The following is an 18584-nucleotide window of genomic DNA, read 5'->3' on the forward strand; positions in this document are numbered from 1 at the left end:
ATTTCCTCTGGCACAAACACTGCCAGGGCTTAAAAAGCCAAACCACTGGCACACTTTTTACCCAACACAACAATTCCCTGGACCAAACCCTTCAATTGTGTATCCTTCTGGAAAACAACTTGCAAAGTGTGATTTGTTTGTTTTTCCAGCGAGGCTCTAGATTAAACAAGTTATTTAAAAGTTGTAGTCACAAAATTTCTTTTTTCTCCTCCAATTGCTGTTCCTTTGATGGTATCTCCATTCCAGAGCGTTTGTAAGTCCTTCTTTTCGGTTTTGGCCTTCAGCGGGGATCAGTTTGGGCAAGCTTTGGTGCATGTCCCTGCACTTGATGGCATATGGCCTACGTTTTTATCGGCTTGCCTCTGGGAAATTTTTGAAATGAAATGAAATGAAATGAAATGAAATGAAATGAAATGAAATGAAATGAAATTTCCTTTCGGGAAGGGAAACGGAATCTTGCGATTTCAATGGGGACCAAGAGGGGAATCTTTGGTGCATGTCCCTGCACTTGATGGCATAGCCATGCCTTTGCATGGCTTTGAGGTTGCGAAAATTTTTTTTTTCTTTTTTGGACTATCCATAGCATGTCCCTCATATCTTCCCCTCCAAGTTGTGTCTTCCTCCTCGACTTTTTCCCCTTCTTTTACAGCTTCTGTCAGCATCGTTTTGGCATGTGTTGGTCTTTTGCACTGCAACCTAATTCCTAACAGACCATCTCTGGAAGAGACCAAATCTGCCGATTTTGCCGGATTTTTTCGATTGCAGTTCACTTGATCCTATCTCCTTTCCAGAGTGTTTGTAAGGCTTTCTTTTCGGGGTCGCAAGATTCCGTTTAATTTCCAGAAAGGAAATGAAATTTCCTTCCGGGAAGGGAAACGGAATCTTGCGATTTCAATGGGGATCAAGAGGGGAATCTTTGGTGCATGTCCCTGCACTTGATGGCATAGCCATGCCTTTGCATGGCTTTGAGGTTGCAAAAATTTTTTTTTTCTTTTTTGGACTATCCATAGCATGTCCCTCATATCTTCCCCTCCAGGCTGAGTCTTCCTCCTTGACTTTTTCCCCTGCTTTTGCAGCATCTGCAAACTTAGTTTTGGCCCGTTTTGGTCCTTTGCACTGGGTTGCATTGAATCCCGGTCCATTTCCTTGTAGTCACAAAATTTCCAAAATTTTTTTTTTTCTCCTCCAATTGTAGTTTTTTGGATGGTATCTCCATTCCAGAGCGTTTGTAAGTTCTTCTTTTCTGTTTTGGCCTTCAGCGGGGATCAATTTGGGCAAGCTTTGGTGCATGTCCCTGCAATGGATGGCATATGGCCTGCTTTTTTATGGGCTTCACTTTGGGAAAGTTTGGGTTTTTTTTTTTTTTAAGTATCCTTGCCATGTCCCTCATATCTTCCCCTCCAAGTTGTGTCTTCCTCCTCGACTTTTTCCCCTTCTTTTACAGCTTCTGTCAGCTTCGTTTTGGCATGTGTTGGTCTTTTGCACTGCAACCTAATTCCTAACAGACCATCTCTGGAAGAAACCAAATCTGCCGATTTTGCCGGATTTTTTCCATTGCAGTTCATTTGATCCTATCTCCTTTCCAGAGTGTTTGTAAGGCTTTCTTTTCAGGGTCGCAAGATTCCGTTTCCCTTCCAGAAAGGAAATGAAATTTCCTTTGGGGAAGGGAAACGGAATCTTGCGATTTCAATGGGGACCAAGAGGGGAATCTTTGGTGCATGTCCCTGCACTTGATGGCATGCCATGGCTTTTCATGGCTTTGAGGTTGCAAAAATTTTTTTTTTCTTTTTTTGACTATCCATAGCATGTCCCTCATATCTTCCCCTCCAGGCTCAGTCTTCCTCCTTGACTTTTTGCCCTGCCTTTGCAGCATCTGCAAACTTAGTTTTGGCCCGTTTTGGTCCTTTGCACTGGGTTGCATTGAAGCCCGGTCCATTTCCTTGTAGTCACAAAATTTCCAAAATTTTTTTTTTTTCTCCTCCAATTGCAGTTCCTTGGATGGTATCTCCATTCCAGAGCGTTTGTAAGTCCTTCTTTTCTGTTTTGGCCTTGAGCGCGCATCAATTTGGGCAAGCTTTGGTGCATGTCCCTGCACTTGATGGCATGGCATGCCTTTGCATGGCTTTGACTTTGCAAAAATGTTTTTTTCTTTTTTTGACTATCCATAGCATGTCCCTCATATCTTCCCCTCCAAGCTGAGTCTTCCTCCTTGACTTTTTCCCCTGGTTTTGAAGCATCTGCCTGCTTTGTTTTGGCCCGTTTTGGTCCTTTGCATTGTGTTGGATAGAATCCCGGTCCATTTCCTTGTAGTCACAAAATTTCCAAAATTTTCTTTTTTTCTCCTCCAATTGCTGTCCCTTTGATGGCATCTCCTTTCCAGAGCGTTTGTAAGTTCTTCTTTACTGTTTTGGCCTTCAGCATGGTTCAGTTTGCGCAAGCTTTGGTGCATGTCCCTGCAATGGATGGCATATGGCCTGCCTTTTTATTGGCTTAACTCTGGGAAATTTATTTTTTTTTTTCTTTAAGTATCCTTGCCATGTCCCTCATATCTTCTCTTCCAGGTTGTGTCTTCCTCCTCGACATTTTCCCCTGCTTTTGCAACTTCTGTGAGCTTCGTTTGGGCATGTTTTGGTCCTTTGCTCTACAACTCACTTCCTCACACACCATTTGTTGAAGATACTAAATCTGCCGATTTTCTGGGTTTTTTTCAATTGCATTTCATTTGATCCTATCTCCTTTCCAGAGTATTTCTAAGCCTTTCTTTTCGGAGTTGCAAGATTCCGTTTCCCTTACCGAAAGAAAATGAATTTTCCATAGCATGTCGCTCATATCTTCCCCTCCAAGCTGAGTCTTTCTCCTTGACTTTTTCCCGTGCTTTTGCAGCATCTGCGAGCTTAGTTTTGGCCTGTTTTGGTCCTTTGCACTTCGCTGGATCGAATCCCTGTTTATTTCCTTGTATGTGAGTGTGTGTCCTGTTTTTTTTAAGCATTTTGATTTGCTTTTATCTTTCCCCAACGTCTGGCCTCTCTGTGAGGTTGTTGTGCAACCAGCATCACCAGCTCCTGCTTCCGCCTCTCTCTGTATTTCACTTATTTCATGGCTTCTGGCAGTTGTGATGCAGGCTGGCATAACAAAGACAGCAGCTATGCCAAGTGTGGCAGCCAGCAGGTTTCACTGATGCCAGGGGAATGGATTACAGGAAACATTTATTTGAATGGGAGATGCAGTTTCTACTTTAAGTATGAAAAATATCACGGTTTTCTAAGGCTGTTTGGTTCATGCTTTTTGCAAGCTGCTTGTAACAGAATAAGGTACTAAAGCAAGGTTAAATTCTTTAAGGAGTTAAAAAAGGGCCAAGGCAACAGCAATTTTTTTAAAATGAGGATTTCACATGATGATTAATAGTTTTTGTGATAATTTGGCATGGCTAACGATGTATACAGATGCACTGTGACAGGTCTGACCTTTTCTGCTGTAGGAAGACAAATCTTTTTTCTTGTGTCTTATTTTCTCTTTTTTTAATTTGTTTTTGTGTCTGTGCGCCAGTCTGAATAGGCAGTGCCTGGGTTCCTTCTGGTGCTGGTGCAGAAATGCAGCCACACCATTCCTGAAAATCATCTCCTCAGAAGGTAAGATTGTGATAATTAAGAGCAGTGCATTAACTTTCCAAGTAGGACATTTGTAGCACTTGGAGAAACAGGGTTTTTTTTTAAATCTCTGATTCACATGTTAAAAATCTCAGCAAGAAAGATGGAATCAATACTTGCCAGCAACAAGCTTTAAAGCAGCAGATTTTACAGCACCCATGGGTGTTTGCAATGGTTCAGGTAACACTCTGAGACCCTGATTCTGCAAATGTGAAAATAAGGGTGAAAAGTTCCTTTACTGCCTGGGAGGAGGTGAAGGAAAGGTACCCTGGGATCATGGAGCAAAGCTGAGCACATGTCTAAGTGTTTGATGTTTGGAGCCTAAGGAACATCACACTGGGAGTCAGAGTTTCTTTTCTTGGTACTCCCAGCACAGGCAGTGCAAGATGAGAGGGAAAAGGAAACAACATCAGACACTTCAGTGAGGGCCTTAAGGGGTCATATGTCAGGGACATGGTGCTCTGCAAGGGCAGACTTACACAGATAAATTTAAACCTGCATGAGGTAACTTTAGCAGCTATTCAGTCTTGGATGAAGGAAATAGCACAGGGTTTTTTGCTGTGGTGAGGTGGTCATGATGAAGAAATACACCTGCAGCAGAAAGTGTGTGTTTATATACATAAATTGACCTTTGATATAGGGTTTCTGAAACACTGCAGGATGAGGAAACTAGGAGATAACTAAAGTAAATGTATTCTTTCTTCTTTAATGTAGTCCTGCTGAATGTTTCCCTCAGCTTTCAGATGATCTGTGACTGCTTGGCACCAGGAATACCTTCCCGTGTGTCTGACAGTGCTGCAGGGAAGCACCTGTGTCAGAACTCAGGACACCCCTCTGGCTGTCCAGAGCAGCCAAGACCCCTGCCAGGGGGTTCAGAGACCCTGGCACAGAGCCCAAGGTGCCTGTGGGTTTGATTATGACCCATGGAGCAAGTTACCAACCTTATATGAAGATCTGCAAGCCACGACAAATTAAGTAGAATGATAGTGAATTTATCACGGAGTGGAAAAGTAGATTTTGGGGTTTTTTAGAATGGGGATTCAGGAGGCAAGATGGAGGGATCTGGGCATGTCCAGCCTTTCTCTTCTTCTTCTTGGCCTTCATCTTCTGCTGTGATGTTGGCACTTTTAGATTGGTTTAGAGTAGAAGCTCACTGTCTAACATTGGTGATAGGTATTGGAAAGTAATTATAAACATTGTATATATAGTTTTTAGTATAAAGACATAACACTGCCCCAGGGCAGGCAGAGTGCCTGGAACTGTCCTGGTGGATGGACCTTGGCAGGACAGGAGAAAGAATTAAAGAATTTTACAGATAAGAAACAATAAACAACCTTGAGACTGAGAAATGAAGAGCCCTGACTCCTTCTTCAAGCGCCAGGCTGGGAAAAGAGACTTTTGAACATTTCTCGGGGTCACTCTGACAAGCTAGAGGCCCCGAGACATCTGTGCACACTGCCCAGGCTGGGGCTGCAGAGGGGTCCAGCCACCTCTCTGGAGCACCTGGAGTAGAAGAGGCTGCTGGGGTGACAGATGAGGACAGCAGGTACAAGGGAGCATCTTTCCCCTCTCTGGCAGGACAAGGGAGAGCTGGGGCCCTGCCAGAGGCCGGGGACAGCAGCTCACAATCACAGAATGGTCAGGCTGGAAGGGAACACAGTGAGTCACAGGTCCAACCTGCCTGGTGGACATGGCACAGGAATGTGTCCAGATGGTTCTGGAGTATCTCCAGTAAGGAGACAGATATTCAGATATCCAGATATTCATCCACACCCTCTCTGGACAATCTGTCCCAGTGCTCAGTCACTGTTCAGGTGGAACTTCCTGGGCATCAGTTCCTGCCCATTCCTCTTGTTCTGTTGCTCAGCATCAACAGAGCCTAGATCCATCCTCTTTATACACTTCTTTCAATATGTATACACATTAATGAGGTCCCCTTAGAGTTATCTCCTTAGAGGCTGAACATCCCCTGCTTCCACAGCCTTTCCTCATTGCAGAGATGCTCCAGTACCTTCATCTTCTTGGCTGAACATCCCCAGCTCTCAGAGCCTTTCCTCAACACAGAGATGCTCCAGTCCCTTCATCTTCGCCTCCGCTAGAGCCGCTACAGGAGCTCCACATCTCTCTTGTCGTTCAGAGCCCAGACCTGGACACAGCACCCCAGAGGCGCCTCACCTGGTGTAATCATAGGGGCAAGATCACCTCCCTGACCTGCGGGCACGGCTCTCCCCACAGCCGAGGCTTCGCTCCGCAGGCTCCTCCTCCATGGCGGGAGGGGCCGAGGCCGCCGGGTCCCGGCGCGCAGCTCCGGCGGCGGGCGGCGATCCGCAGCCGCGCCCGGCCCGGCAGGCTGGCAGCCGGAGGAGGAGGAAGACGGGAGGAGGAGGCAGCGGCGGTGCCGGGAGCAGCGGCCCGGGGTAGGTAGTGCGGGCGACCGCGCACCTGCCGAGCCCGCGGCGGGGGCGGAGCGGGGGCGGCACCAGGGCCGCGGGGCCGCTCGGGAACGGCGGCCGGGCCGGGCCGGGCTGAGGAGCGGCGGCCGCGGGCTCGGGAGTTCTGTCACTCCGCCGCCTTTTGTCTGCTTTTCTCCCGTTTGTTTTTCCCCGGAGCCCCCATCCTGCTAGACGGGAAGGCGCTGCTCGGTTGGGGGGTGGCACCGCGGGGCTGCGGTGGGACAGGGACAGGGACAGAGCCCGGCCGTGCCCTGCCCGTGGGTCCCGGGGGAAGGCGGTGCCTGTCCCTTCCCCGACTCCGCTGCCCTTGACCTTTGGGATGGTTGGAGCCGCCCTGATCGCTCTGCGGGTCCCTAAGCACAGTGAACCTTTCCCTCCCTGTATTAAATAGAAGGAATTTATTCCTTCTCCGCTATTTAAGGCGCCAGGGTGATGGATTTGGCAGCTTCTGGCTCAGGTGCAGAACTGCCGGGTATTAAGCGCAATTTGCATCCGCTTGTGTGCGAGGGCGTTGTGAGCCCTTAAGGGCACCCCGGGGAGGGTTTGGTAACCCGGTGTCTGCACAGACATTGACAGAATTCATCTCAGCCCCGGCAGGACCTTCCCCTGCCTGCCCAGCACAGCTGAGCCCGCCTGTGCCGTGTTTGCAGGGGGAAAAAGCCGCTCCTGCTTTCCTGAAATAGGGAGGAAGGAATGCTTCAGCCGCTGCAGAGAAGGAGCAATAGCAAGTGTGAAAGGTAAATGTGGTTTTAAAGTAAATACGGGAATGGCTTTGTGCACTGAAGTACAGCAAGGAGGAAGTGGAGGGTTGGTTTCGCTGTTGGCAGAAATAGTTGCTGAAAATGAAAGAATGTAAAACAAGTTTGAGTAATCTAAAGGGACGTTGTCCTTGGGCTTCATCACTAAAACTGAAATATAAAAAATTGTATTGATGAACTACTGGTTGTATGCTGTAGCTTATTAGTGTAATTTCTGAAGTATAGCTTGGTTTTTAAAATCTGCTTTAATCCCCAATAAAAGGTGAAATTTGCAACCTGCTATCACATATTTTTATTGCCACAAATTTCTTTGCTTATGTGTGATGCCTTGAGAGGCTACCTAGAACAGAGGCTAGACAGTGTTAAAGGAATAAAATAGGGATTTATAAAAAAGGCCTTCAAAGGATACACCTTGGGCAGTACAAGAGCCTGGCTAAGACTACACCCAAGATGGCCACGAGTTTTCACACTTTTGTAAGTTTTGGTCCATTTCCATATTGGGGTTAATTGTTACAATTACAGCTTCAGGTTATGCAGTCCCATCCTCCCAGATCGATCTCTTCAATTTGCTATATACTTTTTGATATACAATTTTCTATATACTTTTCGATTTACAATTTACTTTGTACTTTTTGGACCTGAAGCTGCAATGGTTCTTGGGTTGGAGGAGAATATTTTTCTCTCAAATCACTTGCTAACACTTTATATAAAATTCTGTACTAGTGCAGTTGAAAGTTAAATCTTAAGGCATCATCTGGAGGATATATTTTATGTTTATTAAAATGCACATGAATGTCAGAGGAACTTAGAAATATGCAGAGACAGAAACAAGTTATTGAGATGTGAATGAGAACTCAGGTGTTGGTGCCTGCAGTACATAAAATGAAATCAACCCCTGTCAAATAGAGTTAGGCTGCAGTTCTCACTGTGCTGCTGATAGTCCAGTCATCTTTGCTGGGAATTACGGGGATGCTTGTGATGGGATTTATCCTGAGGATACACTGCTGGGAGCTGTGTGAGTGCAGTCTGTGCAGCAGGTGCACAGCTGTGCAGCCTGCTGTGACCACTGAGCCCTGAAACCTTCTGTAAGAGGTGTGAAGTCTTTTCCTGCTTGCACTAGAGCTGTTAAATAGTAACCTGCCAAACAATTGCTTTGCTATAATGATGATTGCCCTGTCCTGTTATAATTTCAGAGAACTGTTTAAGGAAGTGTTTGACCTCAGGTGTTTGTTCTTTGCTGGCTTCTTGGGTTTTTTTCCTACTCGGTATTTCTGTCAGCTCACTTGGTGTGGTTGGGGAAATAATTTTGGTGTTTGGAGAGGACTGTGAGAGAGGAGAAATGGGGTTTGGGATCACCCTGAAATGAATCTGTTACTGCTGGAGGAAAACTTCACTCCTGCTGTGAGCTACTTTTGCCAACCTCTTTTCTCCTTACCTTTTTTCTCCCACTCAGAGCTATCTGTGTCTCATTTCAACCAAACACAGATTACTGATGAGAAATAGCTGTTTTGAAATTGGAATTTTGAAATCTGACCTGACTAGCCAGCTGTGGCTGTAAGGGGCAATCCCACTTTTTAATCCTTGTATTTATGCTCCTGCTGCCTTGGATTTATTCTGTGTGGCAGTTTTATGGCTACAGAATGAGTTAATATTCTCTATTGGATCAGCTGCATTTCAGGGCAGGATTTCTGGTGGATCAGGCACCTGAGCCATGGTTGTAGGATGACAAATCTGACACAATGAGGGAGGCAGGGATCTTTATCTGGAGTTGGGAGAGGGGAGGAGGAGGTAGGGTTGCACTTTCTCTAACCTCAGCAACCTCAGAGAGCAGATAGGAAACTCATGTAGGGCGGGAATGATTATGGGGTTTGATTAATTGCACAATCTGATTCAGGGCCAGGGAGGGGGTAGAACATGCCAAACGAGATTAGCAAGTCAATTCACTTTTAGGGTAGGAAGGTGGCAAGCTGAACCCGGACACTGTAGAAAAAAATAGAGGTATGACAAGAATGTGTTAGCATCAAGGAGCAGAGCCTTGATCTTTTGGTGGGATAGTCAGTTATGTAAAGAGGGGGTTGTGTTCATCTGTTCCTGGGGAGGAAGCCTGGGTGGGTGCTGAAGCTTTCAAGTTGCCAGCTTGGACCTGGCAGATCCTGTTTGCTGTCACTTACCTGGCTGAGGACGAGCAGCTTTGTAGTAAGATGGGGCAGTGAAGATGAGAGTCTCACACCTTCACCTGCCCTGTGGCAGCCTCTGAAATTCCCAGGTGAACACCAGCTGCGGGTTTGGCAGTTGTGCTTTCATTCTTTCACTCACCTCCTGTTGTTTACCAGGAGAGCTCATGCTGAATCCTACCAGCTTCCCATCAGGAGCATGGCAGTGGCTTGGGCTGGCATTAAAGAGGGCTGTCAGGAGGGTTGTGGGGTCCTGGGGGCTGCCAGGGGGGTTGTGGGGTCCTAGAGGGCTATCAAAGGGGTTGTGGGGTCCTGGAGTATCCCTGGATCCTGCTGGGTTTGCTGTGTGAGTTGTGGTCACGCCTTTTGCCTACAGCTCCTTTGGCCACTTGACTCTGCACCTGAACTGCAGCCAGTTCTGTTGCAGCACCTGGAATAAAATCTGTGAGTTTTATTGTCCAGGGGCTTCAGCCCCTGTTGGAACAAACAGGAGGGACTTTTGTGAGAGTTTAAACCAAACCACCACAGTCTCGCTGTTCTCTGTATTCTGAGGACACAAGTGGTCCTGCCTTTTGCTGGTGTAGGGAGCTCAGGTGGTGAAAAAACTTGTTTTTTCCTTTTCCAAGGCTTTCTGATGATGTGGAGCTGTGTTCAATGCTGATACTGGTCAGGGAAATGGAAGAGGGAGTGCTGCTCAAGCCTTGCTGGCAGCATTGTTCAGCAGCACCCACTCTCAAGCTGGAGGAGTCTCTCATTCCAGGCTGGAAACACTACAGCCGTTCTTGAGTAAATTGCAAGCTCATAAATGTTCCTGATGTGCTCAAACAGATCTTTGTGAGCTGAGGAGTTGCCTGTTCATAGTCATTCTGGGACAGAAGCTGAGTGTTCTGATATAAGCTGGCTTTGGTTCAAGTTCTGAGTGCATCTTTCCTTTGTGTCTCCACTGCTTTGTACCATGCCAAGCTCTCAAAATAAATTATAAATTAGAAAAATCAGAGAAGGCTGAAATTTATATAGGCTTAAAATTCTCCACTGCATTTTTAATGTGAAGTTTAGTGGTGTGAATTACTTATCTCTGAAATGGATAATTGCTGATTCAAATGTTATGATTAGAAAATATCCCAATAACTCAACCAGACTGTTTACTTATCAGCTTCTCTTGTTTGAAGATCAGCAGTAAACAAAGGCAGAGTGAAGAATTTGCCACGTCGTGACTGAAGGAAAAAAAAAACCTGCAAGGAGATCAGCTCAGCAGCAGATATTCCACATTTGTGGAACCCACAGGCTTTGGGGGATCTTTGTCACAATTCCAGAAGAACAAATAGCACTGCCACACATCCATAATTGTGTCCCCTGGAATCTGGCAGCAGCTGTGGTGTAGATGGCTCAGCTTCCTCCTGGGATCCGTTTCATCACTTCATTCTCACGAGATCAGTGGTGAGTCTGCAGTGCTGGTGTGATCCTTGCTGTGCACACTGTGAGCTTGTGTCTGCTGCCTTGCTCAGGATTTTTGCTTTCTCATTGTTTAATACATCCAGGAAGAACACACAGTCATTTGTATGATAATTAAATATTGCTGGCTTAAAAAAAGTGAGGTATTTTGCTGGGAAACCCAGACAAACCCTTACTAGTCAAGCATGCTAGAGAATAAAGCCTTTTGTCCTTTTCTGTGCAAGGTATGTGTTTGAGAGAATAAATTGCATTTTCAGGAGCCTGGGTGGGAGGAGTGCTGAAGATTAGCTTTCTTTTCTTAGCCAGAAGTGTCTTTTCTCCCCAATAATTTGAAGTGTGATACAGACTTATACAATTACAGTTTTAGTTCTTGCTACTGCAATAGTAAAAAAAAATAAAAAAAACCAGCAAATCCCCCCAGCAAAACCAAACAAAAATCCTCCTTGCATTAGGAAAACTAATCCTGGAAGTTTTATGGCATCAGTTCATGTGGTTCCTGAGATAGAATACTGAGTCAATTGTGTGTGAATAACAAAAAAATAGCAAATGAAAGAAAAAGCATTTTCCATCTGAGCCATTTTATGACATTTTCACTAGCTGAGCAGCAGGAACAAAATGATTGCAGTTTTATCCCTTGTGAGGATGTTTTCAGTCATGAGGGTGAATAACTCTGCTTGTGGGATGACTCTTTTTTTTTCCTGTGAATATGCCAGAATTATAAAACAAGACCCTGGTTATGTAGAAGTTCATAAGGCAAAAAATTATTGAAAAGAGTTAATTAAAGATCAGAGACTATAGTAGGCAGTGTGATAATCAGATATTTGTATGGATATATGTACTTACCTTTACAGATGTTAATTTTAACATCAAGGCTAGAAGGAGCCTGGAGACACATTTTGAGTATTTTTAAAAGCACAAATCCTCTCCTTAAACAACTGAAACTATAGATAGGGAATAGAATAGATCAGATTATTATCTTTATTTAATTCTTGCAGTGACAGTGAAATTAAGATGCACTTTTAATTCAGCTGAACTGTAGAGAAGACCCAAGGATCCAGTGAGGCACAAAGGAGAATTCCTTCCCAATCCCAGAGCTGCTCAATTCTGTTCTTATGCTCCAGTGTCAGACCCATTGTCCATCTCTGGAAATTATTCCTCTGATTTCTATTAGAGAAAGGTAAAATTAAATCCTAAAAACAGTAAGAACAGAAGGAATTTCCAAACTGACAATTAAGAGATCCATCACTTATTTCCTAGCAATGCCACCAAACCCAAGGAGACAGGGAGGTGTGGAGTCTGACTCTCAGTGGGTTGAGCTGATGTTTAATAACTTTGAGCTGATATTTAACAGCCCCCAAAGGAGGGGTGCACACCACACAGGTCAGCTCTGTGGGCTCAGGGCACTGTCCCCAAGTGCCACCAGGCTCCTCCCAAGGCCACATCAGAGCAGATGGGAAGCAGCATAACTGAGAGGGTTGTTCTTCAGGCTGCTGGAGGGCTCAAAATAGTTGTTTTCCACTATTCCAATATTATCAGTGACTTGTGTAATGATTCCGTGTGACTTGGTGCTAAAAGAAAATCTAAATAAAATAATTTTCAAATTTTTTTCTTTTCTCTTGTAGGTATAGAGCTTTCATTTTCTCTCTCACCTTCCTGCTGTATGCCAGCTTCCATCTTTCAAGGAAACCTATCAGTATAGTGAAGGTAAGAGAGGTGTTGTCCTTGTTCAAACATCCTCCTGCTCCTGTCAGACAAGGATGTTGTTGTCTTTCTCAGTGTTTCCTGTTGTGAAAGGCAGGGTTAACCTTTAACTTGAAATGCCTTCAAGATGAGAGACTGATAAAGCTGGCACACAGTGATATTTGCTTGATAAACTTTAGTGAGACCACACCTAGAATATTGCATGTAAGTCTGGGTTTGGGGCTGGAAGCAGCTGTGCCTGCACTCCATTCATGTGAATGAATCCAATTAGAGATATTTGAGAGGTTTGCATTCTTATGGTTGAGAAAAGTTGCTCATAACTGATGAGTTGAACATTCCACTGGCATTTTCAAGTGTTCCCAGTACTCTTGAGCATCATGGTCATCATTTTCTTTACCCCTGTGGCTGTTCCCAGTGAAGCTGATGACACAAGTTCTCTAATTCTGGGTTTGTTATTTTAATCTTGGGTGTTTATAACTTGCCAGACACCAACCAAATTCCCCAGTGCTGTATTGCATAACACTGAGGAGTAACAGTGGGCAAAGTATTTGATGTTACTGCAGAATTTCAAAGATTTTTCACTGTCAGAAACAACAATTTACTGTAGATTTTTTTTTCCTAACCATGTAATGGTGGCTTCCCCCAGTAGAATACCAAGCAATTAATAATGGCCAACAGTTTTACAGATTTTGGTAGATTTGACACAGGTACACATAAATCTATAATTGTTAAATTTCTTGCTGTAGGAGAGTTTTCACTCCCCACTTTACAAGTGAATTTTTCATTTTCAAATGTGCTTTCTGTTTCAGGGAGAGCTGCATAAGCATTGTGCAAGCCAAGTTGAACTTGACTCCTACAAAGAATATGCAGCCCAGATCCAGCCTGTCAAAAAGCCATTTAATGCCTCTCAGTGTGGATGGGAGCCATTTGGTAAGGCTTGTTTTTCTTTTTTTTCTTTTTTTTTGGTTTTGTGTCTTTCTTTCCTAATAATGAGCTGATATTCATGATTAGATTATTAATTATTACATATTCATAATTAGCTATTTCCTAAAGTGTGAGGGACGTGCATGGAAGGGGTGTTTTGTTTTCCATGTTCTCTCTGGTTTCTCCACAGAAAGTGAAGTTGTGACTTACGTTATGATTTTTGCTACTTAAAGTCACTTAAATAAGTGATATTATTTTAATTGTTATATCTAAGAGATGATTTCAGTAGATCAGTTTTCAGTCAGAAAATGGGTTTTGTCTTTAACATGTCTGCTTAGGAAAAATGGTGAAGAATAAAATCAATCATTATTATTTTTTGCTTGTTTAATTCAAGCAATCTTTTAAGTGAAATTACTTGGCTCTTATCTAAATTGGAACTTTGCAGAGTCCTTATCTGCCTGAAGGAATAAATTCCTCTCCATTTTAATGAAGAAAAAGGGGGGACTTCATTGCAGGAGAGACTTGACAACTTACTGGATAGTTTATGAACCTGGCCTTTCACTTGAATAGAAAAAAAAATATTTGTCTACTGGACGATTAAATTTTAATTTAATCATATTTGACTTTAAATGAGACTTTGAATCATTCCTTGACACTTTTATTGCTCCCAGAAACCTCAGTGAAGCAGATTAGTCCATTCTGTCAATGTGCCAGTCCACCCCAGTCTGTGTAGCCATACATTCTAATTAGTCTTTAATTAGCAATTAAAAAAAAGTCCAGCTCTCTTCAAAGATAATTAAAGATCTGAGCTCTGGGGTTTCTGGGGACAAAATCCAGTGTATTAACTCCTGCTGCAGGGGCTGCTGGAAAAATTCAATCCCCCAGGTGGGATGCACTTAAAGCTGGGCAGTGTTTCTTGTCCCTTGACCAAGGGGGGATTGAGTTTGTTTGTCTGAAATATTGATTGACTTTTTTAAATGGAGATTTCTTAGTCCAAATATCCTCCTTTTTCCATGGGCATTATTGCCAAGCTGCCCCTTTGGAATGTCACTTAGACTTGTTCTTTCAGGTGTTTTTCTGGCAAAGCTGGGAGTTTTGCCAGAAAAACACTGGAGGAAGGAATTTGTTTTAATATCTGTGGCTCTGTGCTTAAAGCCAATAGCAATTGTGGCAATTTATTGCAAATAAATGCACAAAACTGTCTGGGTATGAGCTCAGGGCCCTTGAGAGTTGGCTTGGTGTTTCCATCAGGGTGGAGCCCCTTTGCTGCCTCTGCCCTGTCTGCAGTTCCCATCTAGGTGTGATTATGGTTGTTTGCTCTGCAGGGCAGAACTCTGGGGTTTTTTCAGCAGAACTTCTCTGTGCTTTGTGAATAGCTGGAAAATGAAATACAAAAGGCTTTACCCATTTAAAAAAATAATATTTAAAATATTTAAATAACTTAATATATTTAAAAATATTAAGCTGATTGTTTAAAAGCCTCTATCATGATGGATTTATTTTTTTAGACATCCTGACTGTTAGGACCTCATGCTTTTGCAGCTCATCTCACCACTTTTAATCAAGTCTGTTAAATTGGATTTGGATTGTCTTTTGCCTAAGGCCTCTAAGAAAAGGGCACCTTGCTAAGAACTGATGTTTCTTCTATTCCAAAATGGTGTTTTAAATAAGGTAGAGTTTAGCATGGGCCTGCCAATATTTTAGAGGCAGAAGGTATTTTTTTGTTAAATAAAACATTGGCAATATGTTTGCTGAAGTCTGAATGTGCCTATTGGAAATTGAATGTCAGTGCACATTCACTGACATTTTTGTTATATGTAAAAATGGTTGGGAAGTAGTTAATACATTTAAAGTGACAATTTGTTTTGAAAACTATTCTTAGATAAGAGCAACTACAAACAGCTACTGGGAGCTCTGGATTACTCATTTTTGTGTGCATATGCAGTTGGGATGTATTTAAGGTAAAACCCCATTCTCTTTACTGTTATTTGACTTCTGTGATATTGTGCTTTCCTACTGCAGTGTGGTTCTGATGGAGAGTGAGAAATTGATTGCTGAGGGGGAAAAAAAACCAGCATGATTCTGAGCCACAGTGGTATCAATCTCTGATACATAGAAAGCTTTTTAGCTGCACCAATCTTGGCTGAATATTTTCCAGGTTGAAATCTAGCCTGTCTTTTTTTTTTTCATCTAGAATGTAAATCAGTCAGTCAGTGAATCTCCACTCAGTCTCCAAATTGCACTGATTGGGTTTAAATTATTGTCCTGGCTTACTTTAGTCAAAGAATGGGAGCAACACCTCCTAGAATAATACCAAACCCATCCTCAAGTGTGCAGTCTTAGCTGCTGTGTGGAGATGATTCTTTTTATTGACTAAAGCCAGAACCTTCATGACTTGAATCGTTAGCAAGGGAGACAAGTCTCACTTTCAATGGCTGGAGACACATAATTGGGAAATGACTCTGTAAGTAAATGACTCTGAATATGCTCCAGATGAGTGTCTCCCTGAAAGATGCTTGTGCAGATGTCAGAACTTAGCAATTAATGAGCTTTTGTTGGGGCTTTTTTCCCCTGTCAAGTGCTAAAATTGCTCTTTTGCTGCTGTGAAGGCAAGCAGCAATTACCAGCCAAGCTTCTCCTCAACCAGAATTTTAAACAACACAAAATATCTTTCATTTATGAAGGCTTTTGGGGTGTGATCTCATTTTTAATGATGCCTTTTCTCTTTATTTCCTCCCCAATTCCAAGTGGCCTCATCGGAGAGCGGCTGCCCATCCGCTACTACCTGACAGGGGGGATGCTGGCCAGTGGACTCTTCACTGCAATGTTTGGATTGGGTTATTTCTATAATGTGCACAATCTCTGGTTTTACATCATGGCCCAGGTAGGCACAATGTGAATTTAGGCACTGACTTCCTCCCATGGTGCTGTTTAGGGTAATACTGGGGTTTTTTCACTTGCACACAGTGATGGTTGGGTGGGAGGATGTAAATGCTGGAATAGCTTGTTGGTGACAGGCAGAAGTGATAGAGTGGGCACCCCCAGGCTTTATTTTTGAAAAATGGTGGGGTTTTTTTTAGTTGAAAGCAAATTAATGTGTTTCACTCTTTGTCAAATCAGCAATCAGATCTTTGCAAGCTTAAGTGAGTGTGAGTTTTGAAACAAGTGTGTTTACTTCTGTCAGTCTGCCAAGACCTGAGTGACACATCCTGGCTTTCTCTGCAGGAAAATTCCATTTACACTGCTAATGATGAGCAGCCTCCCACATTGGTGTGGCTGGGAACAGGCAGCTTATGTAACCAGGTTCACTGTGGGAGATTCTTCTGAGCTCTGATCAGGTGTCAGGAATTTTTACCATTGGCTAAAACGGAATTTAGGTCAGGACCAGGCTAGGGTTGGCCCTGGGGCCATTTTGGACAGGTCTGCACCTTGCACTGCTGCTTTCTGTGTGGTTGTAGTAACACTCTCACCTCTGGCACATCTGCATAGCAGTGAGCAAGGTGGCATGGAGAGATATTAACCTGGCACAGCACTTCTGTAACCTTGTCACCAATTAATCTGTGATTAATTAATAACCCCAACCCTCTGGCATCAGGGGTTTTCCACAGGAAATGCCTCCTTTAGGGTTGAGCTGACTGTCTCTGCCCTGTGGGATGTGCTCAGTGAGCCCTATAACTCCAGGGGGATCTCACACCACCAGCTCCATTGGGTTTTGTTGGGTGGAGTGAGCTTGGTTTTTGTTGGGTAGACTGAATTTGGTTTCTGTTGCATGTTCAAATGCTCATTGTGCATGTGAGGTTTTGTATTGTGATATTTGTGTTATGGTGCAATTGTAGACAGGGAGCTTTTTAGGAGTTGTGATGAGTTAATGTTCTGTGCAATGTGGAGACTGAAATAGTTCTTACTTCACCCTGAATATATTAAATTAAATTCCTCCTCTCAGTTTATTTACAGATGTCTGCTAAGCATTTTAAAGTTAGCCAGTCTCCCCTAAAGTTGTCTTTTTTTCTGCTTTATTTGATTGCAAACATGCTTTGCCATATGCTCAAGTTGAGATAAGTGTTATGCTGCTGCTTGACTGTGGGGAATTCACTTCTCTTTGCAGCTCAGAGCAGTGTGATTTTTGGTAAATATGTGACTGAATTACAGTATTCTGTGATTTAAATTATAAACTAATTATAGAGATGGAGGTAGAGGGAAGAATCTCTGCAAAACTTTGTAACTTGTTTCTTCTTGGTTGGGGGGGAAGAAATGCTTTCAAAACCCCCCAGTAAATTTCTAAATTCAGTTTATTTGTGTAGATTTCCTTTTACCAATACAAAACTCAGGAGGAATTGTGTAGGAACCTGGTTTATGACAGAAAATGTTTGTTTATTATTTTTTTTATATACTTTCAGATAGCCAATGGCTTGGTGCAAACCACTGGCTGGCCAAGTGTCGTTACATGTATTGGCAACTGGTTTGGAAAAGGAAGGTAAATGATACAAAATCCAGAGCTTTGGAAGCACAGATCAATACATTCTGCCTGTGATATTGTAATATCTATTTAAATATCTTTTGTAGGCTTCTGTGGTTTTTTTGGTTTTTTGGTTTTTGTTTTTTTTTTTTTTTTTAATGAAACAAAGCAGTTAGAATTTTGACAGGAGCTTCCTTTGTTATGCTGCTTAATTTATATATTGGTTTGGAACTGTCTCACTCCTGTCAAAACAGTGTTCTGTGGTAGCTCTTCTTCAGATGAATTATTTCAGAATTGTATTAGAATAATTCTTGTAAATATAAACAGTCTAAAACTACTCTCAGTAAAGGCTGTTATTATGCCATTTTAATGTGAAATTTCCTGTGTTTTCCTCTTTGTTGCAAAACAGTTGTCAGGGCATAACTGTAAAAAATACCTTTGTGTAATGTCTTTTTTTCTAACACACATAAACTTGAAAATTTAATTTAGAAGACAAAATACATATGGCAGCTGATTTAACCTTTTTTTATCACCTTCTTTAAATCATTAGCTTGGTTTGTTGTTTTTTTAATATTAATCCTGCTCAGTGATCACTCATGGTACTTGTTTTGTCACACCATACAGTAATTTTCCATAAATTTTGCAAGAGCTGCATGCCAAACCCACTGCCTTTGATAATGGTTGATGCATGTAGCATATAATAATGCTACTGTGGTACCATCCTTTGTATATGTAGAGCGTTGTTGTTAATCAATTCCAGAGAAGGATGTGCTGAAATTCAGTATTTGATTTTTATATAAACCACAGGATAGTTAGAAAGATGTAGCCTCAAACTAATTTTCCATTAGGAAATGCAGGAAATGGTGTCTGTCATATAATATTGAACAAGATTGGGTCTCCGTGCAAAATAAATACATTTATTCAGGCTTTGCTTTGTGCACAAGCAGCATCCTTTACTTTTAGGATATTGGGCTGGTGAGTAGGGCTCTGGTTTAAATGTCAGTGACCTGGTCCTTGTT

General features: G+C 42.8%; 1 protein-coding gene across 8 annotated transcripts in view; it reads left to right on the plus strand.

Annotated features, from left to right (window-relative positions):
• The first annotated feature begins 5899 nt into the window (after positions 1 to 5899).
• The window catches only part of SLC37A1 (solute carrier family 37 member 1), a 36601-nt gene continuing 23916 nt past the window's right edge, over positions 5900 to 18584 (plus strand). Inside the window, exons 1-8 of one of the 8 annotated variants that reach the window (XM_026794713.2) lie at positions 5900 to 6064; positions 6689 to 6837; positions 10186 to 10469; positions 12107 to 12188; positions 12995 to 13115; positions 14992 to 15070; positions 15858 to 15993; positions 17507 to 17583. In XM_026794713.2, coding sequence (XP_026650514.2) covers positions 10414 to 10469; positions 12107 to 12188; positions 12995 to 13115; positions 14992 to 15070; positions 15858 to 15993; positions 17507 to 17583 — 551 coding nt within the window. In that variant the 5' untranslated portion in view covers positions 5900 to 6064; positions 6689 to 6837; positions 10186 to 10413. Of the gene's footprint in view, positions 6065 to 6139; positions 6838 to 10185; positions 10470 to 12106; positions 12189 to 12994; positions 13116 to 14991; positions 15071 to 15857; positions 15994 to 17506; positions 17584 to 18584 lie in introns of those variants that run through there. The other 7 variants (XM_074534274.1, XM_074534297.1, XM_014268456.3 and 4 more) reach the window with 7 other exon arrangements.

The sequence above is a fragment of the Zonotrichia albicollis genome, chromosome 2, assembly GCF_047830755.1.
Source record: "Zonotrichia albicollis isolate bZonAlb1 chromosome 2, bZonAlb1.hap1, whole genome shotgun sequence".
Taxonomy (NCBI): Eukaryota; Metazoa; Chordata; class Aves; order Passeriformes; family Passerellidae; genus Zonotrichia; species Zonotrichia albicollis.